The sequence below is a fragment of the Myripristis murdjan genome, chromosome 23, assembly GCF_902150065.1.
Source record: "Myripristis murdjan chromosome 23, fMyrMur1.1, whole genome shotgun sequence".
NCBI classification, from domain to species: Eukaryota; Metazoa; Chordata; class Actinopteri; order Holocentriformes; family Holocentridae; genus Myripristis; species Myripristis murdjan.
The window spans coordinates 17,793,804-17,820,341 of NC_044002.1; the positions used below are offsets into that span (position 1 = coordinate 17,793,804).

The window sequence follows — 26,538 nt, forward strand, 5'->3', positions numbered from 1 at the left end:
GTGGTGCAAAATGAAGGCAAGTGCAACAAACACTTTCGTTCTCTCTCTCTCCCTTCCCTGTTCTCCCTCTCGCCCTCTGTCACTCAAAAACCCTTTTTTCTCCATCCATTTCCTTTCCCTCTCCATTCCGCCTCCCCTCCCTCTCTCTCTCTGTCCCGCCCTCTCTCTCGCCCTCACCAAGGCAAACTCGTGGGACACCCGTCCGTCGGGCGGCAGCTTGGCTCCGAAGCCGAGGGCGGGGAACATCTTGTCGCTGTCGTAGTCCTGGATGATCTCGCCCACTGCCTTCAGGGCCATGGCGTAGGCATTCAGCTGGTAAGGGCTCATGTAGTGGAGAGAGGTGGGCTGGGCTGGGTTACCTGGTCACACACACACACACAAACACAAAAACTTCCACCGTGAAATGGGATATTCAAAGTGTCCACCAAATTATGTCTTCAATCACCTTCAAAGAAGAGGTTACATGTTTTTGTATGGTAATACGGCTGCATCATAACACAGTTCAGGGAATCCAGCTGATACCATGACATTGCTTTTTTTCCAGAAGCGGCTACACTGTTTTTGAGTTAACTCTGTTTTGTTTTTCCTGTTTGCTCCTTGGATTTTGGCCTCTTGGTGTTAAACCCTCATAAAACAATGACATAATGCCATGACAATGCCATAAAAAGTCAAAAGGAGCTCACTGCACCAATGTTTTAATAGTTGAGTTGCTGTTTGACTGATGTATCATATCCCTCAGTCAACAGCTGAGGAACAAAACTGATTTATTAGCTGTCAGAAGAGGGATTTTATAGCTGTGCAACAGATTGATATGATGTGTTTAATATGGGCTGCCATGGTTACCAAGAAGGTGAGATATGAACCTTTTATGAACATTTATTCTCTGTAATGTACACATTTATTGTTTACCCACCTACATTGTAAAACAGATGTTTCATCACAGGCTTTGTGTGGTTCTTTCCTCATATTTATTGGTGGTTACATGTCCCATCTGGTGATTCAATAAACAACCACGTGATTCTGCACGAATAATCCCGTGTAAAACCGCAAAAGGAAGCACCGTGTTTTACATTTGGCTCCCAGGCCTTCTTTCATAATCATCCACTGCCACAGACTGCAAACAACACCAAGCAGCACCTCCGCTGTTGAAGCGGTTGAAGCATCAACATTTCTGTCACTCATGACCTCGATAAATGTGAAATGTGAAACTTTACATGACTGGGGACGACCTGACTTCCCCTTTTAAGGAGGTCAGGCCAGCCCCTCCCTTCAATCAGTTCCAGATCAGTGTGCCTATATCTGGTAGGGTTTCAGGCCCAGATCCATTAAAGGTTTATGCAGAGAAGAGAGCAGGCCCTCCAAAATGACCAAATCAGAATGCCACGCAATTCATCGACCATGCACGACAAGTGGAAAGTGAACCGGACGGTGCTTTTTGAAAATCAACACCTTTTAGTGCCTGTCATACTCATGCTTATGTAAACTGAATTATCTAGTTATGCCCATTTCACTCACACTGTCCTAAAATAATTTTAGTACACAGTAGATCCTTTGAAGGTGGGCATAAAGCCTTTGCAAAGAATTTGGCCATTCAGAGTGGCTGCTTGCTTTCCTGCAGGGTGTGAGCAATGTCACTCGCCATGCAAGTCATGCAAGTGAGCGAGAGGGAGATAGAGGATTTTCCATCCTTGAATCACAGATCAGATCAAATCAGAGAGCGCTCCAATTACTAAGGGCACTTCAGAATGCAGGGGTGCCAGCCTCGGTTGGATTAGTCTTTCAGCTGAAACAGGCAATTTGTGCTTGGAATTGGTGATGATTTGGCGTATTTACTTGGACAGCGCTGTTTCTGAGGGCTTGTTTGCTTGACAGAATCTGGACCACAGTGCGTTGCTCTCAGCGACACTTCAACAAGGCGTATGCTTATCAACGCGATGGCTTGAACTCGGGACCTCCAGCTGTGGGGACGGCCTTTCCAGCGACCATACCACCAAAGCCACCTTGAAGTCACACTGCTCCATCATACTGGTCATGACTGAGCTGCCATTTTGTGATAATTAACCCCCATAGCCACAATACATGATTTAAAGGAACAGTTGACCCCAAATACAAAACAGTTATTTTCCCAGTTAGTGCAATCTATCCATTCAGATAGTTTCTGTGTTATTCGGCAAGGCTTGCAGTCTGTCCCTTCACCTCCACACAAAAGGGCTTGATGGCTATTCCTTTGTGGAGCTCAAACCATGAATACAACATGAGAAAAACTCAATGGTGACAGCTCTTTCCGAATCCAATGACACAGATTACAGACTAACGTAATCCACAGCTTTTGGTGATGTGGAGTTTTGCTGGGAACTATTTCCCGTGGACGAACACCGGCAAACCCCAAAGGAGTACAAATTCACTTGGATAGTTTGCTGGTGTGCTTTGGCAGGACATAATTCCCATCATATCTCTTCACCCCTGGGTGCTGTGGATTATGCGTGGTAGCCATGTCACTCTAAATTTTTTACTATGTGATCTCCACAAACAAACACCAATCTGCTGGATGGGTATTTGGAAACCTCACCAAATCACACAGGAACTATCTGCATGAATAGCCCTAAGGGTAAGTACAAAAATATCTCTTTTTGTCTATCTTAGGTGACCTGTGGATTTCATTACTTTTCAATAAATTGTACACCTCTACTAGCCACTGTTCCCAATTGAGATTTTTATGATAGCCAGACGAGATCAAGCACTCCTTGATCCTTAAACACATTTTTTATGCTCATAGTCTGAAAGATCTCATTTTATTTAATGGGATATGACTTTGACTGTATAGCTACCACCTGTCCTGCTGGGTCCAAGGGCAACAGTCGATGGATAAGACAGTTTTTAATCACTGCCATCGCGGCATCTTACTGCATTAAGCTTTAGCTGCCAGGTGTGATGGAGAGGGCCATTAGGAAACACTTGAATCTCCATCTGCATATATTTGAATAAACACTCACTGAGCACTTCGCGTATCTGCATGAGGATCTTTAAGCGCGTGCACATTCAAATATGCAGTGAGGGCGTGCGTGTGTGCATGCAGACGAGAGGGCTCACCGTTTGAAGCTGTGAAATCAATGGCCACGGTGAAGTTAATCTGGGTCCTGCAAGACAAAGAGGAGATTTAATTCATTAACCAGCAAGCGTATGCCCTCACTTACACACTCAAACACACACACACACTTGTACACACTTATACACACAAAAAAAAACAATCAGCAGAAATGAACTGCAGACATAATCAAGTTGAGGTGATCAAAGTTTGAGCAAACAGACTTCCTTTTGCCCTTTAGCTGAGAGAGAAATGAGGGGAGATAAAAACAAAGAAATAGGGGGCAAAAGAGTGAGAGATCAACCAAGAGAAAGATTAGGCACGAGAGATGAGAGAGAGAAAGAGAAAGAGAGAGAGAGGGAGAAAGATGCAGCGAGACAGAGATGTACAACACAAACTCCGTCACACAGCGTGAGAGCGCGGCATGTCTCTCCCCATCAAAGTATTTCCTAACTTGTTCACCTGGAGGAATGGGAGCTTTTTCACACCAATCCCCACTCACCGCACACACACACATGCAAAACCTCCTTGTCAACCCCTTACCCCCCCACAACACACACACACACACACACACACACACACACACACATCCCACTTGTTCAGATGCTGTTAAAGCAGCTGGCGTCTCATTGGCTCTGTCATCTTGCCAGGCCATGTGAAGCGCAGGCTCTACCCAGCTACCAGGCACTGTGCCCGGACACTGCATGGCCCCGTGCAGCCTGACATGCCAAAGGGGATGGAGGTAGAGAGAGAGGGATGGAGGTGGGAAATAGTGTAAGAGACATTTAGTGTTCAGGCCAGGTCTTCTCTGCCCAGACAAGCAGAGAAAGAGAGAGAAAAGGCGGAGGATGCACTTAACTGTTTTCTCAAGTTTTCTTCTCCTGTATAATTAATAGAGGGAAGCCAACACCTCACTGACAGAAGTCAGCAGAGAGAGACAGAGTATAGTAATTCATTATTATCTGCTGTGGCAGAGGGCTTAAACAGACCTGTACTGTGTGTGTGTGTGTGTGTATGTGAGCTGGATATGCAAATAAAACACCAGTGCATTTACTAAAATCAATTACCTCGACTTAATTCAGCTGCCACCATGAAAAGAATCAAGGCAGCACAGTCAAAAAAAAAACGCTGAAGGAAACTAATTTTCAAAGTGAGAGAGGCTAAAAAGGCAAAACAGTGGAAGCTAATGATAAATGACAGCTTAATTGTTTTGAGTTATGGTTATTTTTCCAGCTTTGGCACCTTTGCTGAGCACTTCCTCCTAAAACTTTCAAACAGCGCACCACTGGCAGCCACTTTCACATGAAAAGTGGAGAAAACTGAATTATACGGTGTATAATCGGATGATTCAACACTCTTAAATTCCCCCACAAAGTGAATACAGAGGGAAAATTCCAGTAGTGGGACCTCGTTAGGGGACAGCTGCAAGGACAAAAGCAGAGCAGAGGAGATTTGAGCAGATTCTGGTCCAGTTCTCCACACTGGCACAGACAAGCTTCAGCCTCACAGCCTAAATTATGCATGCCCTCTTTCTCCCCCACTCCATCTCTCTCTGTTTTACACACACACACACACACATACACACACAAAAGTTTGAGAGAGAGAGATCCCAACTCCCTTAGAGCGGGAGAGGGCAGCCAGAAAAACAAGGTGAGTTGGGGGGCAACCAACAAAAAATGACAAAACACCGAAAGAGAATATATGGGAGTGAGGAGTCCTAGATTGAGCATGTAAGTCGCACCAGTGACACCAACCACAATCGTAATGTAGTATTCAATAATTCATGACTTTTACCAAGCGACTGTCACAACATCAACAGGTCTACACAGTCGCCTTTAACTGACCATATGACTGAAATATTAAAATCACATTTTGACAATAGAACAAGTAAGAGTAAGGTAATAAACATACCAAGATGCAAAATAACGCCGCTTTGTCATTTGCTTTTGCATGCAGGGTTCCCGCTATATGTCAGATCTAAAATTCCTTAACTTTTCCATTATTATTTTGTTTTATTCTGAAGGGAACATAATTATTCTGTTTGGTAAACACTGATTTTTTTTTTTTTTTCTTAAGGCTGACAAAATTTCATGATATTCCATCACTTGTCCAAATAAATAGTTAAATTCTGTCTTTCCCTGCCTGGAACAGATTTTTAAAAGCACCATAACTTCCCAGAAATTACATGAGTTGTGGAAACCCTGATATGTTAACAGAGGGCTGTATTGCAGGATTTTATATAGAAAGCAACCGGACTCAAATTCCTATTTCTTGCTTCCAAAAGTGAGCATCGCCCGTAACATTTGACATTATCATTGTGAATCTGAAAATATCCATTTCTGGGAAATGGAGGGAGAGAATATCAGTAAGCAGACCAGAAGAGAACAGCCCTCTCCAAAAGGTCAGCTATAACCTCTGCATTAATTGGAAAAGAGTTTGATCTGTGAGGTTACAGAGGGAGGCATCACATTTTTGGCTCTGGGGTTTTCTCCTGGTGATGTGCACTCTTGCATATCGTCCACGATGAGCTCAAGCCATATGGCCTCTTCTAAAAAAAAAATAAAAAATTGCTATCTTTTATTTTCAGTGTCTCTTTCAGGCTATTTTTCCCTCTACAGACACAGAGAGATAGAGGCAATACAGCAAACCTGAGAGGCATGACTTTACAGAGAATACTGCTTTCATTTGGAGTTAAATCATGTTTTATCATGTTTAGATTACAATTCCCCAGAATGTTTTTGCAATACATGGCATATGAAGTGAAGCATTTCAGTATTAACATTGTTTTCAGTGTTATAAAAATACAAACTTCAAAGTTTCATGCCAAGCTTAAAATTAACTATCCTGGCAAACAAAGATTTCAAAAAATAGGAAGACATGGATATGACAATTAAGTGTGCAAAGCGACATGATTTGAGGATTAATTTCCATTTTGTCCTCTGAGTGACTGCTCGTTGTCAGTCACCTGTCAGCAAGCAGAGCATAACTCAATGCGTGCACGTCACTCTACTACAATAACATAACAATAAGGTGGGGATTTGAACAAAACCAAATTAAGGTGTCATGTTTACTGTGATGGATCATCTAGTCCAAACACTCTTCACATGCGTGGTGCTCCTATGGGCCCCATGCTCCCAGGGCGCTACGTTCCCCAAGTCCTATGATCCTAATATTCCTAATACTCCCAAGCACATATGCTCCCAGTGCCCTGTGTTCCCAAGGTCCTATATTCCCAGGGCCCAGTGTTTTCATGGTTCTGTGTTCCCACTGGATCGCGTATATTGTCATTTTTCACTGTTATGCATAAGACTAATGTTGACTGCCAAGTTTGCTAATGTTTTGTGATGTTATTAAGAGTGTGTCTGTGAAAGCTTCTGGATTTCATTTACCAGTTTACCACACGGAGATTATTCATTTTTCCGTACAACAATAATACAAGTAATAAAAATAATAGAAATTTGGACATTATCCTTAGTTTAATGTTTAAGGAACACAGGATTGAGGGGAAACGGGGCTGAATTTCAGTTTGAAAACACTACAATATGGGAACACAGGGTGGACCTCTAGACACCATCATAAAAAATGTAGTAGGGTCAACCTAGATCATAAAGCACAAACTTTAAAAAAGCACTGGTATTTAAGGCACTGGTATTATAGCAAAAATCATACTCATGATTATTTTGTTCAATATTGAGATCACGATTATTAAACAAAGGAAAGGAAAGGACAGGGGTGCTGTGGATTTTAAAAAACAAGACAAACTGACAGCATCATTGCAAAACCGCAGCACAATAATTGTTTTATCTCGATTATCTTGTTTTCATAATTATCGTACATGAAAATTAAATTTGAATTATCACCCAGACTTACTGGTAGTGTTCCTTAAATTTTGTCAAGTATGTTACACACACGCCCACCCACACAGACACACACAATCATGTGAAGAGCAAGATGAAATATCGCAGCCAGTCAGCATAGCACAGCAGTGTAAAACAGGAATTACAGCAAAACGTACTGGCAGGTATGATAAAGATTTTCCAGAGGCAGGGTCTTAACCATGACACCTCGTCTGGACTCAGCAGAGGGAGGAGAGATAGGACAGTTAAGGTGACTGGCTTCAGAGCTTAGCCTGCCTTGAAAACCAAACCTTATCTTTAAGTGTCCTGAAGGTATGGGGCGGCTTCTCCGACCCTTCTTTAAGTAAACTTTTAAGGGCAGTTCCAAGCTTTATCATATTTTTTTTTTCCCAATCTACAATGGTGGCCATACACCCTCTTTAAGTTGAGCTCCATCGTTTGCTTCAGCAATCATTTTAAATTGAACTGGATGTTACCTCCTGCACACACCATATAGGATCCATTTTCAACTTCAATATCTTATCATTTAAGAGGGATTTAGGAACGAAGGCAGACAAATATAACGCAGAAAGCCACAAAAATATAGAGGTAGTCCTTTTAAGTATACTCCATAGACATATGGTGAAAATCACATTCAAGATTTCAAAGTGGTCACACTGAAACGGGCATATTTTTCCACATTAGTCCACATTACCAGGGATGCGACTGCAGTAGCCCCATAACCAGCAACACGGGCCTCCAAACTGGCAAAGTGACTGAGGGCGTTTTCACACCTGTAGTCTGTTTGCTGTAGTTAAAACAGTGGAATAGTTGATACTTTGTTGCACTGTTCATCTGGTTCAGTCTGACCTCGCGTGGCAAAAAAAAAAATCAAATTTGGCAAAATGTGACAACAAAAGCCCTGTGGGAGCTGTCAGCCTACTCGCTCGTCAGGGTCGGACAGATATTGCCAGGTTGAAAGGCGGAGAAAGGAGGTCTTTATTTAGGGGATTTTTTTTCTCTCTCACTTAATAATACAAACACACTTGACCAATGCAGTATCAAACATGGAAGCCTTTCCATTTCTTCATTATCGCAGTGCTCATTAACTGGTAATAGCTTCATTTTGTTATCAATTTCGAGCCGATGTGCACCCGAACTACGGGAGCTGCCTCAGCCCAAAACACACAGTGCTTCTTGGAGTTGGGCCGTCACACTGCAAACAAACCTCTCCGAAGTCTATAAGTGTGCCGAGACCACCTCCTCAGCAGGGCCTGTGCCCCGTTGTTTTGGTCCACACCTGAGTGCGATTGCTGGTTTCACACCTGTCCAAATGAACCGCACCAAGGGCATAAGCGCGCCGGAGTTTGATTCAAGCGGACTAAACAAGGCAGGTGTGAAAGCCCCGTAATTCTCGCGTTTGCTCAGACCGCTGATACAACCACTTTGCTCTCTGATACAGACAGCTGGCGGGGCTGTTTGACTCCTGTGTTTTTTAACCTTTATCTTGACTGGAAAGGATTTTGCTGACCACTCGTGACCTTTTCCAGCACCACCCTGCTCCACATTCATGCAGAAACACACATCGGGGAGCAGCCCGGCGCAACTACAACCTTCTACTGTTGGCAGCTGTGCAGCTCCACTGAAGTAACAGCTATCCAGAGAAACAGTCCGCTCCTCTGTCAGTGTTTTATGTTTGTGTGTGTATGCATATGACTGCATACGAGATGACCATGACAAAACATCTTTCCCCACATGGCTGAATTTATCTGGGCAATTGCCTCTGGGTCGCAGGGAGAAAACTATTCCAGACCACAACAGATGAGAGTTTCTCTATTAAAGAAAGAAAGAATAAATTGAGACATAAATGGAGAAAAATACGATAGTCCTGCTGAACAGAAACATTACAGGCGTTTATGTCTGTACGGTAAAAAGGGTAAGTGTGTAAAGTGAATTAGGCGGCACCGGTGGCCATTTCTGAGCAGTGTGTGTGTGTGCCTGTGTGTGTAGTGACAGTGTGTTTGAGTGTTTGTGGGTAAAGGGGGAATGCCTCTCTACCAGCTGGGGCTCTGTCAGTGATCTTGTCCTGCTGGTAGAGCTCATAGTGACTCAGCTAGGAACCAATATGACAAAACACCACGCAGCAGGAGGGGCTGATGAAGAGGTTACGCACTGCATTCTTGCTCCTGCAGACTGAGCATGATGGATGATCTCCTTAAACTGCCAAGCACCTCGTTTAAAGATCGTAAAAAAAACTATTTTGTCAACATCTCAGTGATACGCCACCGTAGGAAAATGATGGTTACCCTAACTAGAGCAAATATTAGGAAATGTGAAGTAGAAATAGCAACACTTCCTAATTTTACACCAAAACATAAGTGGCGTTAGTGTTCGTGTTTTGAATTAGCTGAAGTTTTTTAAAAATGCATTCACATAGGTGCAGCAACATTTACTAGAACCAAGAAAAAAAAAAAAAAAAAACATTGAATTGAATTGCAGCAAGATGGATTTCTGACTTTCATGCCTTTTTTTTTTTTTTTTTTTTTAGTTTTTCCAGTCCAAAATACAACTGCTGTGGTTGTCTTGCGGCTGCTTTTGCTTGACAAAGGCAAAAACAAACAAACAAAAGCGTTTAGGTGTTCAAGTTGACGCTGTTCTGAAATGAATCCTTCTTGGTGTGAGTGAGGAATAGGCTCTTTTGCTTCATGACGTTGCGTTTCCTCCCTGTCAAAACACACAGTCATTTTGGAAATGAGAGAGCAGTGATTCTAGATGATATTTCAGCTGAGCAGGACATTTTCAATTCGGTGCTCATATACCTCTTTAGGACTTCATGAACAGTTAACCATAAATCCTGGCAGCTCTGGCGCCAGAAGTCACCACTACTATTTAATTTAATTTTGACGACCTAATCTAAAAGAATTATGCTTCTAACACAGCCCGAGTCGAGCCAGGATCACATTTGCCGGGTAATTTTGCCTTTTTTTTGCAGTTATCAATATTGACAGCTGGAGGAAAAGCCTGAATACTAATCATGGCAGCTCATCCCCAGGGGCTGACTGCTCCTGTGCCTCTATGCAAGTGTTCATCTCACTCAGGATGTTATATTTAAGAGAAATATCACTTTAAAATGGATCAGGAAGTGTGCTCTCCACTCTGGCAGGTTTTAAGTGCCAGGAGAAACATCTTGTATGCATGAGAGCACTGAGTGGCCTAAAAACGCCATCAGAGGTCGTACGATGTGACCTCTCCTGATGACTTGCACACAGATGTTGCTGGTTGGACACTGTCCACAGGAGGAGAGGAGAGGAGAGGAGGCTGCAAAAAACATGCTAGCCGTTCCACAACACCAATAATATTTAAAGGTTTTTGTCCCTGTTAGGTTTGTGTGTCTATCAACAGGATATCTCAGAAAAATTGATTAACTTACGTCACCAAACTTCACGAAAATTTGTAAATTTGATCAGGACAGTTTTCTAGTCATAACTATGGCAATATCAGAGATAGAAACTGGATTGCAAACCGTACATGTGTGCTTGCAGGGTCAAGAAATTTGATTTCAAGGTGCCTGCGCAAAACTGAGGGCTGACTGACATGAGGACCATCTGTACTCAACACATAAAAAGAGTGGAATAGACAGGTAATGTAACAGTGACTCAGGCCAACAATGACAATCACTGCAGACTCAACAATCACATTGTGTGCTTATTCTATGTTTTGCTTTTTTATTATTATTATTATTATTGTTGTTAATCTAAAGAGTCCTCATTGTTGGTCTGATAATATGAATCATGTAGCCTCAACCATAAAATTTCATGGGTATTATTTTCTGTCACTTTAGTCTAAAGGGTCCTCACTTCAATCAGCCCTCTGCAATTTTACCCAGTGCACCTTTAAAAATGAGGCAATAGGAATGATGACCCTGGGTATAACAGCAACTTGGGGACTTGTGCAGCACTAATCGAGGTTTTGCTCTCCATTACATAAAACCAAAATATAATTTTTCACTGCCACTGACTTGCACTGGCGTCGCTAACAAATGAAAAGAACGCCTCCCTTGCGGATTTACTGTCATGTGACATTCCTGTGCATGTTTTTCTTTTCTTTGTTTGTTTGTTTGTTTTGGCATGTCAGACAATGGACTTGCATTTCTGTGCTTTGTGGTCAGAAATGAGAAGAAAAACAAAAGTGATGAGCGTCTGAATTATGTTTGGCTGCAAAGAATCATTGACAGAGTTGTTATTAGCAAGACTTGTGAGAGAATGCGGATTAAAGAGATGCATGAGTCGGTTTGTCAAGCTTGTCAATAAGCAGTTATTTAGGCTACTAATTGCATATTGGCGAAGGCAACTACATCACAACTGGCCCAGTTTATGCACCATCTGTAATCAATGTCCCCCTTGGGTGACATTCAAACGGTATCTTCTGGAGGGAAATCCACACATCCAGTAATCCCAATATAGCACCAAAAGGACCCTAAAAGGTGGTTTCTTTAATTTTTACTGCACAACTTTAACTCGGGGAAAACCCTAATGCCTCATAGCATAAACAGCAGAGGTCATGTAAGGTGACTTCTGCTGCAAATGTACAGTATGTTGGTGGTTGGGTGCTGTCCATCTGGCATGGAGGGAGCAGAGAAGAGAAGAGAAGAGAAGAGAAGAGAAGAGAAGAGAAGAGGAGAAGAGGAGAGAAGAAAATCCTGGTTAACAGTTTACATGGGAAAAGTGATTGGAGGCTAGGTGGAGGCGTGAAGAAAAGAGAAATCACACTACAGCAGATAGCCACCTGCATTAAGTAACATTAGATATTGGTTTTGTTAGCTGTATTGAGCTTGCACATTTGCTACACATAAGCCACAATATACTGAGGCTGAGATCTTTTCAGAGTTTTGATTTTTCAATCCCAGGCTTTGTCTGGATTCTGGGTCTCTGCTCTTCTGTCTAATGATAACCTCTCAGAAGGATTTCAATACAAGCAGAGTTCTCTACCGCTCCTATTCTTCTTTCAACACTCAATTCACAAACCAAAACAAGGGAAAACAATATCTGTCATTATGAGTGACAGGAGTGCCTTCAAAAGCACGAGCTCAAAATGAAAGATATAGCCAACAAAGTCATTGTTTTTTTGCTCATGCTCACACAGAAAGGCCTCTTTGTTGGAAACCACGGGTGGTGCTGATTCTTTATCAGAAGGAATGAAAGGAGTCGGAGCTGTGGGTTGAGACAGAGCCTTCTCAAATCAGTCATTTATGCTAATGCAGCCGGCAGATCATGTTCCTAATTAGGTCCAAATGAACAATTAGCTGATGGTTTAAAGCTGCAAGAGGAGCTGTCAGTCAGAGAGGACAGGAGAGAAAAGAGGAGAGATGAGATGCAAGGAAATGAGATAACTGTGGCAAACCAACGAAGCAGCTGTGCAGACAGTCCAACAAGATGCAGACACACACGAGAGAATTGAAGGAAATGCGTGAGTGAGAAACTGAAGAGGAGGGTGTGCATTTGCATGTGCAAGCATATGTGCGCAAGTGTTTATGCATATGTGTGTGTTTGTTTGCAGCGCCGTGCACAAACTCACAGTCTGCCCATTATGCAACTGGAGTAAGTGCAACTGGTCCATTACAGTCCATTTAGGTTTCAAACACTGAGACAGCACTTGGCACTTCATTTAGCCACACAAGCCTGCAACTGCACCCAGCTCACACTCCCGGCCAAAAAAAAAAAAAAAAACCTCTTCCTGATCATTTCAAAGTGCATGTTGACTCATGGTGCAGCTGAGAGTGTGGTCTTCGTCGTCGGGAGCACTGAAGATGAGATTTCTCCATTAGCGGTTACACACAGAGCAAGTGAACACATGCTTGGACACGTGTGGCCACAGCACACACACACACACACGGACATATGTACATTTAGCAGCTGCCATGTGTGCATCACATCGACCTTACACCCTTGACCGTCATGCAAATGGATCACACTTGTCAAACAAGACCATAACATGCACCAGCTTTCACACTCACACAGGCTTAATTACCATACATCTGCAATCTCCCTGAGGTAATTTCTGCAACATTTCCACCTCTGCAAACATGAAACTCCATCTGATATCTCACTCTGGAATAAACCAGGGGTTGATTTATACTGCCCCTGTGAATCAATAGCATATTGATTGGTCTCTGTAGTCAGGAAGTAATCCTTCGCTGGCTCATAAATGCTCACGTCACAAGCTCTGAACCAAAAATACCAGCCTGAGAACCTGAGATTCAACCCTTTCCCTTTCTTTATTTTACAAATCAAAAGAGCTGAAGGCTGGTAATACAACTCTGCGTGCAGCTATGGGTCAATATAGACTCGGTGTGCAATACATTTACCACATGCCACATATTTATACATGAGCTCCTCTTGATCCTGCACACTGCTCCCTGTTTCCCTTCCTGTTCAGATTTCATTCCAACCACAATCATTCTTTCATGAACTGTCAGGTTTGCTAACAGTCAAAAGGCTCCAAAAAGTGTAAGGCACTCTAATTTGGCCAACGTTCACCAACTAAACAACTTTTATTCATATATTCTGAAATATACCATAAAACACAGGTCAGCATGACTAAGTGACACCAGTCTCTTAAATAAATGAAGTAACCAATGAAAATGCATAGATCTTTCTCTGCTGCTCTACGAGAACCTGTTTCTGTTTAGCCACTGCCACCAAGTGCTTTAACGCCTTTTGCAGTAAAACAGGGATGCACCTGGTTTATGTAAGAGAAATCAATACATCTGGAAGGGCCAAAGTAATACTTGAAAGATGTTTACAGCAGTCTGTATGCTTTACTGTGTGTTGATGCACAGTCACATTTACAGTATACACTTACACACTGAGCAAATTTACTCAAGTCTACTATTTGTGGTTCAGCAGGAAGGGCTTGAGGTCATCTTTCAAAGCAGCCACACACTGAGGTCAGAGTTCAGAGGTGACATCGGAGGTTCAGCAGCGAGATGGAGGCTCTTCGCATCAACAGCTTGGAGCTCAGCTGGTCTGTTCACACCACGATATGACAGTGTATGTGAATCTCAAGTGTGTGAAAACATGGCTCATTAATCTGGGGTTTAGATTCACCCTTCAGGCAATGCAGCACCACATGCTGCACATGTACAGTACACATAAAGTACATGTAGCATATCGCTGTGGTCCAACCAAAACACTGTATCTCTATAATGTCAACTTTTCAGACACGAAGGGAAACAGTCTTGTCTATCTCTAGGTTGTTTATGTAATTAGTGCTGGAAAGGTTTCATAACACCAAGGGCTGTTCAACTTCCTGAACCCACAGATGAGCGTGTAAATACTCAACATAAGCTACAACATGAAAATCACCAAAATTGGAGATACAAGGATTTTGCCAGACAGCGACAATATCCCATTCATGTGATTTATTGATCCCCAAGTTCCATCAATAATTCAAGAAATCCATTAAGCTTTTTTTCCCCCCAGCATTAAACACTTTACAGTAAATCATTCTCCCGGTCACCTCAAGGAAAATGTCATCCCTAAGATGTTGTGAAATAAATTTGAGCAGTTCTGGTCAAACTTGATCTGAAACTGTTACCTCAAAAATTCAGCAAAAATATCACTTTATTTTATTTTATTTTATTTTTTTAATTGCATGACTTTGGAATAAACACCAAAAGTTTCAGATCTTAAATCCTTACATGATCCAAGTCTAAAGTGTGCCTCTTTCCATTTTTCTATATGTAAAAAGAATGCTATTGGGATCATTTTTTCCTAGGTGTGAGGTTTAGATTTAGGTTTAGATCTACAGTATAGGTGTATGCCTTATACCTATGAGCATCTGTCTACTGTAATCAGTGCACTGAAGTGTACTTAAGTGTACTTAAATCCCTTAAATTGTTTGTTGTGCTGGAAAGAAAATAAATATCAATATTAGAGTTCTCCATGTGCTCTATTATTACGTTTGGATCCAGCTGTGGCTAAGGCCATGACAAATGGGATTCAAAATAGGCAGAGACTAGTGCAAAATAACAAAAAGACATTGGGATTGAACTCAAGTACATCTCTTTCTCTTCCACTAAACTGACAAGTTTTCCTATAATCTGTCTGGGAGCGAGATGCTAAATGTTCACTAATATATGACCTATTACCTGGACCAGGAGAATAACTCTTTTTTTTTTAATTGAGGAACACTGGGGGAAAAAATTGAGTTTTTTTTCTGGTCAGGTTTTATGACAACACACACACACACACACACACACACACACACACTCTGTCTCTCTATCGACAATCTCCCCCTGTGTGAATCTAATAAAAGGTAGATTGCGTGGGCGTTCATGCCATGCTTGGCTGCACACAGTCAACCCTCCTGAGCAACATGCATGCACAATCACCTGTACACACACGCACACACACACACACACACACACACACACACACACACACACACACACACACACACACACACACACACACACATCCACCAGCATCAACATATGTACCAACACAATGCGAGCTTACATACAAGGGCAGGGACACACACATTTTGCAGTCTGATCCCTCTGCTCTTCACTTCAGGTCGGCCCATCTGTCGGTCTCTCTCTTTCACTCCCTCGCTCACATGCAAATGAACACTTCTCCATCTGATTCACTCACACTGAGGGATCATTATCATTGGCATATCGAAGACACTGAGTCGTGATGGGGTTATTATCAAGACAGTGATTGGTGCACTCAGCATGTCATTGCCCATTAAAGGACTACAACCCCCGTCTCTCACTGTGCATTAAATGAACGTCGAGTCATTGACCTACCCTCCTTTAATGTAGTCGAGGAAGGTGACTTCGATGTCCACCAGGAAGGACAGCAGCGTTACCTGCAGGTGGAAAGGACACAATCAGCAAATAAATGACATTTGTTTGGCAAATAAATTACATTTCTTACATTTTCCTCAATAGATACCAAGAGTTCAGTTCCAAAGTGAGATGTATTTGAAAGAAGTGACTTCTCTTGGGAAAGTGACTGAACTGAACTGAATTTTGAAGGTGGCAACAGTGTAAAGGTGTGAAACACAATGAAATAAGTGCCAGCTGTGGAGAAATTACAGCACGGTACTGTATCTCAAATCTAGGCCTTGCAACATGTAAAAAGATGATGCATCTACAGTTACACACTGTGGTTACACCTGCCTGTCTTTTCAAAGCAATTTCAACAATCCAAACAGTCGGATCAGATCTCAGATCACGTCTGACGGATATGTCCACATGAGCAGTGGACAGATGTCAGATTGGATTTGTTTTCCCTTCACAATATTTAAGAAAAATGGTACTGCTGGCACAAGCTCTCCTTTTGCTGATACTTTTACACATCTTTAGTTGTATAACTCATAGCAGCTTGGAGTTGTTGAGGAGAGTGCAGTGCAAGCCTAAGATTTATGCACAGCTCATATTCCTTAGCGCTCTTCCCTGTAGAGAGAAATACAGTCTCTGGCAGAAATCACTGCATGTGAAGTCTTCTCAGACACTGAATGGCTGAATAGCTGTTGTATGAAGAAACTTGAATGTTTTTTTCCCCTCTGCTACTTTGTTTTCCTCCACTGACTCTGACTGTGGCACATGTAGAATACCAAAGATAACGGAAAGCAATTAAATAATAATACTGCTTGCAGTATATCCAGAATGGGACCAGATTGGGGTGTTTATGTTCACACACAATGCAGATCCAATAAGAATTTGAACCAGGCCACCTAAAAATGTGGATCTGAAGATCGGATGTGAGTGCAGCCAAGATCTGATCTGAGAGTGAATACATCGGACGAGCACCAGGTCGTACTGAAAAGACAGGCGTAACCACGGTTAGAGATACTGACCTCGGAAACACAGTTCTGAACAAAGAGTGTATGCATGTATGAGTATGGAGGGACTCACCGTTCCAGAGTTGAGGTATTTTTTCTTCTTCCCCTTCTTCTTTGGATTTACCACCTGAGAGCAACAGAACAACGGGATTACTTCTCTTTTTCATTCATTCATTCATTCAGTCTTTTGTTTCTCATGTTCATCAGTTTGTGAATAAGAATCATTGAAGAACACTGTGGTGTATACTGAAATTGCAAAAACAACAATTAGAGCCACACAGACACAGCCACTGGATTGTATGCTTATTCCATGGCTTATTCCAAATCTGCAAATCAGTAATTATGAATCCTGCATCTTTAAGTATATACGCTTTGTACACTTGCCTCCAACTATCATGCATGGGCCCTTGATTCGTCAAATTTAGCCCATGATAGACAGATGTTTCATCCAATCACCTGCCAAGTATTTTTTCTTAGTGACTGCCCTTTTCCAAACAGTTTCCAGCGACGACATCTCAGATTATTCACTGGAACAAACCATCTGACACATCAGGTTAGTTCAATGGCCACATGAACTACACTGTGGCCATACTACGCAGTGTGAGCAAAAAGTGAAAAAGTCCAAGCCACTGTTCCTGGCTTCACTTCTTAGTGACTGCACTGTTTTTGTCAGCAGATGTGAAAAGGGGGGATTATTTTCCAGCCGTAGAGCCAAATTAATTTCATCTCTCATGCTGGGACCCGAGCTCACTAAAACATACAATTACTCTTGTCGTGCGGTGACCCACCAGAGGCAACCCTGCTACTCATGTTGAATCCCAAACACTGCAGCGGGGCTTTTAAAACTGAGCTTTACGGTGTAATTACACTATGCCAAGGTTAAACGGACAGAGGGGACCTCAGGGAAACAGCATACAATCTGTCTGTCTTTATGTGCCATTTCCCCTTGGCTCCCATAGGGACAAGTGCACGCAAGGACATGTTTCTTCTGAAGGTGAGACACAGTGACTGGAATGTGGTTGTAATGCATAAACACAAACACACACACAAACACACACACAGAGGGTATAACAAACAGCCAGGCAAGGCCTTACTCTCTGAAATGACCATATCAAAAGATGAGGGACCAGAAAGTCAGAGCTAGTGATGACAAAGTGATGAATAATAATACATTTTATTTGAAAGTGCCTTTCAAGTCACCCAAATCAATACATAATAAATAGAGCAACAGATTTGCACTGGAAAAACAGGGAGAGCATTCCAGAGCTGAGGGCCAGCCACACTGAAGGTCCTGTCACCCACGGTTAGGAGCCTGGAGTGAGCGAGTAGGTGGGTAGGGATGGAGAATACTGGATAGGTAAGGAGGTGCCAAGCCATGGAGAGATTTTGGAAAAGGAGAGGGACTGTAAAATGAATGTGGTACGCAACTGCGAGCCAGTGCAGTTGCTGAAGGGTAATGGTTGATGTGCTCCCAGGACTGCATGGGGCTGACAACTCTTGCAGCCAAATTCTGGACATACTGCAGTCTACTTAACGCCTGAGTGGGTACACCAAGGAGAAAGGCATTTAAGTAATCTAGACGGGATGTAATAAAGGTGTGAATGAGTGGGAGACAGAGTGGGAAAGAATGGGGTGTAGTCTGGAGATGATCTTCATTTGGAAGAAGGACATTTTGGTGAGGGGTTTGATGTGTGTGTCAAAACAGAGGGTGGAGTCAGGAGTTACACCAAGATTTTTTTTTAACCTCCATGACAGAGGATGTAATAAAACCAAATTTAGATAGGAAACTTTGCAAAGTGTGACTGGGGAGGCAGTGATGATAGCCTCAGATGTATCCTATTTAAGTCTGAGGTAGTTGCAGGTCATCCAAGTATGAATATCATTGTTTGTCAAGTTGAATGGTGGATATAGTATCCAAGGTCTTGATGTGCACGTATAGTTGTGTGTCATCAGCATAGTAGTGGAAACTGAGGCCATGTCGATGAAATATACATCCAAGAGGGAGAACGTAAATAATGAACAGTAGTGGTCCAAGAACTGAGCCCTGAGGGACACCATGGGAAAGGGGTGACGTGCTAATGGAAACAAACTGCTGTTCAGCTATAAGGCAGAACCTGAACCATGATAATGGAGGGCCAGTCACCCCTAGTAAAGTTTGTAACTAGTTTAGCAGAAGAATATGACAGACTATCAAAAGCAGTAGTGAGCAGTAGTGAGACGAAGATCATTGGTCACCTTGGTAAAGGCAGTCTCAGTATTGTGTTTTGTCCTAAACGTAAACTGAAACTCCTTCCATAAGTTGCTGTTGGTCATTTGATTCTGGAGCTGATTGGCTAAGGTTCACTCATGGGGCTTGGAGACAGGTTTGTAGTTCTTGTAGTCCTCCAGGTCAGTGTCAGTTTTTTTTTTTTTTTTTTAACTGAGAGACCTAGTGCAGTTCAAAATTACTTGGTATGTGTGTGAGTGGGGTTGTCTTTCAGTCTGTTTGCTTTTCCTCACACATTTCTCAATGTGTGTCTGTGATCAAGTTTTTGTGTGTGCATCTGTGAGCGTGTGTGTGTGTGCACAAGTTATTAGGCAAACAGCAGCTGTGTAAAATGACAGTCCCCGGTGTGCTCTCCTCTCTGTGTGATGCTCTGTTAATCAAGAAGTGTTGACTCTTTTCCGGGGAGAAGATAAGCCAGCAATCCATCATAACTGTCATTGTAAATGTGTGTGTGTGTCTGTGTGTGTGTGTGTGTGTGTGTGTGTGTGTGTGCGTGAAGATTTTGGTGTTCATTATCATATTGCCCGGTCCATATTAACAGTGTCATATCACTCTGTAGATGATGATAATTGTCCACAACAACAGATATGATTCAGTCTGCAAAAATTATGCACAGAAAAATTATTTACTGATGCCGCATGGCAACAACTTTGACTTTGGTGGACTATATTTGCTCTTATGGTAGCTGCTGGGCACAAATTTGATATCATAAATCACTGCTGCACATACACAGATATTGTAGGGATATAAATAATCCCCCTATAGACCATATAAAAGATCTAAGGAGGTGGAGCTGGCTTAAAAAAAGCAATGAATTGAACAGTGCAGTAAAGCAAATATGGGGCAGCTACCAGAGGCAGCCTGTCCAGGTAGGATGACATATGGCTTTGAATTTAGGAAGTGAGATGAGGATTAGTTAACTCTGCAAATTCTGCCAGTGAGGAGACCTATCATCTTAAAGAGTTTCTGGGCTGAACTTGTGTTGTTAAAACTACAGAAAACACACTGAGAATAAATGGTTTTCAATGCTTTTACAAGTTTCTTTGAGCAATTTTAACACCTTTCAAGGCCTACTGACAAATTCTGGGGCTAATTAGAGGCTAAAAGTTTCTTGTTCTCCCAATAAAGTATTAGTTTACGTAATTATAACAGCCTGATCTGTTTATATGCCATTTTGGGTGACCTGATGGCCTACTATAAGTTCATCTGGACAGCAGCATCAGTGAGAAAATGCCTGAGAAAGCACACACACAGACCTCATAGACATTGAACTGGCTCTGCCCCCTGGACAGCTCTCTGTAGCTGGTGCTGAACTCCCCGATGAAATCATGACTAGAGAGAGAGAGATAGGAAACAAAAGGACGATAGTGAAGAAAAAAAATGTCATTACAGGTTCTTACTATACATTTGACTGTTCAAAGGAAAACAAGGAGGAAACAAAAGGTGGATAGCAAAAAAGATTACAGATTCCAACAATGCACCCTATTCAATTATTCAATAGAGCCACACTTGTATAGATCACAAAAGAAATGTAGAAACTCACAGCACAAGGCGAGCTCGCACTGAAAAAATATCGGCATCTGGTCTTTTAACACTGACTTGTTGTGTGAGTTTTGAAAGCCAACTTCACTTCACTTCAGAAAGTGTGTGAATCCCATGTGAGAGCAGAAACAGCACAAAGAGTCCTGCAACGGGTCGGATACCCACGGTTACCCAACGGGTAAGCCGCAAAAAAGCTTTGTAAGGGGTTAAAAAAATATATTTATATAAAGCAAAAAAAAAAAAAAAAAGTGTGTGTGAGAAGTTGAAAGAGGTATCTGCGTATCTGTGTGTATGCACTAGCATGTGTGTATGTTAGTGAATGTGCATATAGTGCCGCCCATATAGCAGAGACACAGTCCTTTTTCTGTGTGTGTGTGTGTGTGTGTCTGATCCTACTGACTCTTGCTGTGTTTCGCTGTGTGGATTGATTCTTCCAAATATGGTTACATATGATTTATGGTTATGAGTGCACAAGTTATAATAAAGCACTTTAAAGTGAGTCACCGAGTAGCCTACGTTTTTAATTACGGGTCGGGTCGCGAGTCTTATTTACGGTTCCAGGCCAGTCTGTATTTGACATAATAATTGCAAAATGCCAATAATAATGGATAATTGTGGGTAACAGGTCGTGTTTGGGACTGAGCTTTGCTGGCGCGGGTGGGAGCGGGTTTGCAAAATTGGACCCGTGCAGGACTCACAGACCACTTATTGAGAAAAATTACATTGATGATGTGACATTTCAAAAATTTCGGTTAATAATTTCACTTTACCAAGGATTGGGACTAGTAGGGAAAAAAAAATTGTAATGACACTTAAGTTTAGTTCACCAAACACCCTGTTAGTGTTATCAGCAATGCCATGTGAAAGCCATCGCACCAAAACGCCCTTGACAGATAAAGAATGGTGTTTACCAGATTATAAAATACAGAGATAACTCCCTGTTAAACTACAGTATGACAAAGTGCCACTTAGGAAAATACTCCTCTGTGTCTCTGCCAGCCTGAATCCCACCTCATCATTTCTTCTCATTGCTTCCTTACCTTCTAGAAACATAGATTAAGATTAGTGGCTGTGCATATGACCTGGATTAGATTAAGTGCACAAAGCAGAGGAAGCGAGATCAAGCTTGAAAACAATGTTTAAAACAAAGGTGATAATGAAATGTTACTGCCGTCTCTTTATGAATAGTTATTGTTTAATCCAACCAAATAATTACCGATAATTACATGTTGCTTGCAGCCTGTAATTTAAAGGGTTATTTAACACTTACAATCAGTGTTAAAATCTTTATTTAAAACAGGTGAAAAAAATCTGCCAGTTTTGATGAGACAATCCCACTTGTTTCCGATGCTAATGATGAACCTGTTTCCAGAATTTTCTTGAATCAAGCGTCATTTTCTTGATCCTAGTGGGCTGATCTGCCTTATTCTGCCTTGTTTCAACATATTGTTCCCAGAAAAAAGTCAAACAAGTTCTGATTTTGCTTCTTCCCTGAAACAGGTGAAACTGCATTGGAAACAAATTGTCTGATGCCACTGGCAGATTTTTTTTTTTTTTTTTTTTTTTACTTTCTTTAAGAAAAATAAGATTTTAACACTAAATGAGGCTAAATGGCATATTGAGATTTTTGCAGTGCAGTTAATTTAAAGAAATAATATTAATAATGTAAGGAGGAAAAGGGAGAAACTTACCTGCCATCTCTGTCCCAGTCATACACCTCGATCTTGATCGTTCTGTTGAGAGAAGCACAAGCATTGGATTAAGTTAAAAAATATTTAGATTTCTTTTATAACCACTGGCGTCTTGAGAAAACATTCCCATCCTGTATGACTTGAGAGTGTTGGATTTGATTTTTCCTCTGAGATCCTTTTTTTATTTTTCACATTTCATTCAGCATTATCACTGGTTCTGGTTAGTCACAGCCTCATGCAGACGTCTCCTAAAGATGAAAGACAATGTGGCAGGTCATTTATTAGTAACCAAAAAAGAAAAAAGAAAAAAAAAACAGCTTGGAGATAATTTACCCAGGATATGGATAAAATGACTTCCTATAATGGCCTTCAAAGCACTATTGCATAAAGTAAAATAATGTAAAATTGCCATATGTAGGTGCTGTGCCTAATGCTTGATCAGAGGAATGCTAATATCTTTTTTCTCATTGTTGTCATGGAGCTATTAGAAAAGCAGCCCCTTTCTGTGGCTTATCTTTATTCAAACACACAGTCTGGCTGTCACTATATTTGTGTCTGATAATGTATTCTCCTGATCTCCAAATACATCTATCTCTGCATCCCATTACAGCCTACAAGGGAATGGGGGGAAAAAACAACAACAGAATAGTCTGCAAGAAGCAGATATGACGCGCTATCATTCTATCTACCAATATCTTCAACCTGAGGGTCATTTCTCTCCGTCAAGAGCGAGAGAGCGATACAGACAGAATGAGAGGGGTGAGGCGAAAGGATAATAGGAGAGCAGAGGCAGAATTAAAATAGACATAGATAAAAGGCGCTCTGAAGGAGAAAATGAGACAGGGAGCAAGCAAAGCAGAGAGAGAAAGGCACGGAAAACGGTCAAAACTGACAGAGAGCAAATAAAACACTCCCGACAGGCAGCCAGGACGAAAAAGAAAACCTGTGACACCGTAATTCTCTCTCGGCCGAACCCGTTTGTGTTTGCATCACCTCGGAAATGGAGACGGACTACGCAACGTACAGTAACGAGCCGAAAGTTGTGAAAAGTCTTTAAAGTATTAAGCTAGTAATGGTATAAGAGACAGCATTGAGTTTCACTAAAAGCATCTTAGCCTTCCAGATGTAATTCAAGCTAACACGATTTATAGTTTCCTGCACCAATGAGTCTCTGTAATCTCAAATCCATTAAGTTAAGTGCATGCAGGAGCCGGGCACCCAGAGAATTAGCCAGTTCAAAAGGCAAACTGGTAGATGCTATTGCATAAAAGATTTTATGACCAAAAGTGAGCCTTGCATTACTTTTTCATGACTTTATCCTAAAGGAACAGTTCACCCAAAATGTCCTCACCCCAGGTGCATCCTGTACGTCCAGATCATTTCTGTACCATTTCATGAGGTTTCCAATCTGATGAGGAACAAACTGTATCTAACCACCCCCAAATTTGTCCACTTTGGGAGCAGATGGATACATTTTGGAAAATAAATAGTTTCCAACAGGTATCTGTGTCATTGCTACACAGGAAACCTCACCAAATCGCACAGAAACTACCAAGATGTATAGATTGCTCTCTAGGGGTAAGAGGGAAAATATCTTTTGCTATATTCTGGGTGAAGTATTCCTTTAAACTTAATCTATAACTGGGATATCTGTATTTTTTATCCTCTTCATAGCTTTAAGGAGAAGAAATTCAAACCAGATAACTCCGCGACAAAAACGTGAAGTTACAACAAACACGTCTCCGAGCAGCTCCGAGCTCCTTACAGCCGCAGACACGGACCAAGCACACAGATTTCAAAATGGTTGGTGGTGATGGTCACTCTGGGGACGGATATGTCCCTGTTGGCACAAGTCGCTCCTCTCATGAGAAACCAATTAGCAGGAGACACGGTGTGTGTGGGTGTGTGTTTGCATGTGTGTGTGTGTGTTTTCCCAGTGGAGGAGTGCAGCGGGAGTAGAGGATGACAGCATTCATCCAAGCTGACTTGATAAAAGGTTGGAGAAATGGAGCTGCGTAGCACAACACTTATCTTGTGGTAGAAAAACCCCTGGGACACTGTGTGTTTTAGTGCAAGTGTGTGTGTGTGTGTGTGTGAATGTGTGTGTGTCTTATTAAGCCAATGTTATGTCATATCTCTATAGGAAAACTTACTGGTAGTCCTGTGACTGATGATGTGACAGGGAACTGAAAACTCGACAAGACAGACCGCAGCTACACTTTGTTATCGTTTAGACCTTGTGTGCCTCTGTGTGTGTGTGTGTGCGTGTGTGTGTATGTGTGTGTGTGTGTGTAGACAAGGTTCCATCAGTGGAGCTATCAGCAGTAAGATGCAACTCTCTATTGTTGACCAGCTTACCAAGCTCCTCCTTATCTCCCCCACCAGGCTGCTGAGTGACAGCAGACTGAGTGGGAATGTGTGTGTGTGTGTGTGAGAGAGAGAGAGAGAGAGAGAGAGAGAGAGAGAGAGACATTGAAAGAGCAAGAAAGGGGGTCGATGTACCTGAGCCATGCCTCACAGCCATGCCTGAGAATATGTCTGCATGGCTGTACGTCTCCACTGTGTGTGTGTGTGTGTGTGGCTACACATGTGCAGTCCACTGTTTCCTCACACTGATAAGACACGCTGTGACTCAACTCGCGTAAAAAGCTTAGTGACTGAACTCCAAATCAATGCTGCTGTCTGCTAGCTGAGCTAAGCTAAACCGCTCTGTCTGCTAACTCGTGCCTCGTCGTGTGATTCCCGGCTGCACTGGAGATTAGCCTTGACCAAGCTCGCCGTTCTCCTTGGACTTATGTTTTTTTTTTTCTCTTTTTTGAGAGAATTTTGGGCTTATGTTTCTGCTTCTGCCCGCCCTGCAGAGTATGATTCCCCAGGGAAGGTGCAAAAGCAAAAACCATCTTCAATCACACGTTTCTGCAAGTCATTGTAACCATTAACGAGCTGTGCTTTTCTGTTCAAAATTCACAAATGTCCTCGCTTTTTCCGCCATAATAGGAGACCCTCTCCCAGGCTTTTTACCTGGAACCGACGTAAACAAATCAACAATCACCACGAGAGCGACTCGCCGTCATCCACTCGTCTGTTCACTCACTCTCTATTCTGTTTTTCTCTCTCTGTTTCCTCTCCTACATCCATCCCTCGCTCCCCAGGTGTCTAATGTATTCAAAATATCAAATAAAAAATACATTGTAGCTCGGCTCTGGCTGACACGTGGGATGGATGATGTGACACCTGTCAATCAAACGTGTCAGGATGGGCGTTCACTGTGGTACCAAAATAAATACCAGGGGCTGACATGAAAGGAATACATTAACTTTTTATGTGTAGCAAGAAGACAGACAGTGGTCTGTCCACCTTATACACATGCAGGTTTTACTTTTTTTTTTGGTTTGTTTTGGTTTGTTTTTATCTGGGACTACCCACTGAAAAAAGTGGGTGATGTTGTTTTATTTTATTTTATTTTATTTTATATATTTTATGTTGTTTAATATATTTTATCATTATTTTTATTAGTAGTATGTTGAAATAGAGGATAAATTCAAAATAAATATCTATTCTATTCTATGTTAGTGGAAATCCCGGATAGTATATTTTACTTTCAGGTTAACTGGTGTTACATCTTCCAACTCGATTGAAATGCAGATTTTTTCAGTGACGTTCCACCTCAGCGGTGTCTCATTCCATTCCAGCAGGTGATGATTTATTGGTAATTTATCCTAATCACATTCAGGTTACCTAGAATGTAAAGCATGTCCTGTGTCATCTCGCCTACACGGGTTGCAAAGAAGCGAGTGATCCTTCATGACTTCTCCTGAGGTTAAGTAGAAAATTACCTGGGACGGTTGAAGAGTTCAAATGGGAGTGAAATGCTGGTTAACCCGTTTATACTGAGCGGCACACAGTGAAGAAACTGGTACCAGCTTCTCTGCGAAAAGGCCAGTGTGGTCAGTGAATGCATCGTCTAGATCAGTGTTTCTCAAATGGTGATACACGTACCCCTCGGGGCATAATTCCTAAAATAATTAGCCTATGCTATAAGAAGTTCAACAAAAATGTAAATGTAATATTGATACACCACATTTTACATTCCGTGCTCCCTCCGGGTTTCCTGAACGTGTCAAATGTGTGTGTTTTCAGCTGAAATTGAGCAAGGATGTTTGTTATGACTGAGAAGCCAGACAAAAGTCAAGAACATAGATTTGTGATTGAAATGTAGCAGCAATATGGATAAAAACAAGGAGAAAGAAGTGAAAAGGACTCTTT

At 41.9% G+C, this 26,538-nt stretch overlaps 1 protein-coding gene across 2 annotated transcripts in view; it reads right to left on the reverse strand.

The window, feature by feature from the left end:
* Nucleotides 1-26,538, reverse strand: part of LOC115355299 (copine-8) — a 110,052-nt gene that overhangs the window by 12,989 nt on the left and 70,525 nt on the right. Inside the window, exons 10-16 of one of the 2 annotated variants that reach the window (XM_030046044.1) lie at nucleotides 22,273-22,314; nucleotides 21,622-21,624; nucleotides 20,296-20,371; nucleotides 16,847-16,900; nucleotides 15,734-15,795; nucleotides 3,091-3,137; nucleotides 178-359 (exon numbers count right to left, since the gene is read on the reverse strand). In XM_030046044.1, coding sequence (XP_029901904.1) covers nucleotides 178-359; nucleotides 3,091-3,137; nucleotides 15,734-15,795; nucleotides 16,847-16,900; nucleotides 20,296-20,371; nucleotides 21,622-21,624; nucleotides 22,273-22,314 — 466 coding nt within the window. The remainder of the gene's footprint in view (nucleotides 1-177; nucleotides 360-3,090; nucleotides 3,138-15,733; nucleotides 15,796-16,846; nucleotides 16,901-20,295; nucleotides 20,372-21,621; nucleotides 21,625-22,272; nucleotides 22,315-26,538) is intronic. The other variant, XM_030046046.1, reaches the window with a different exon arrangement.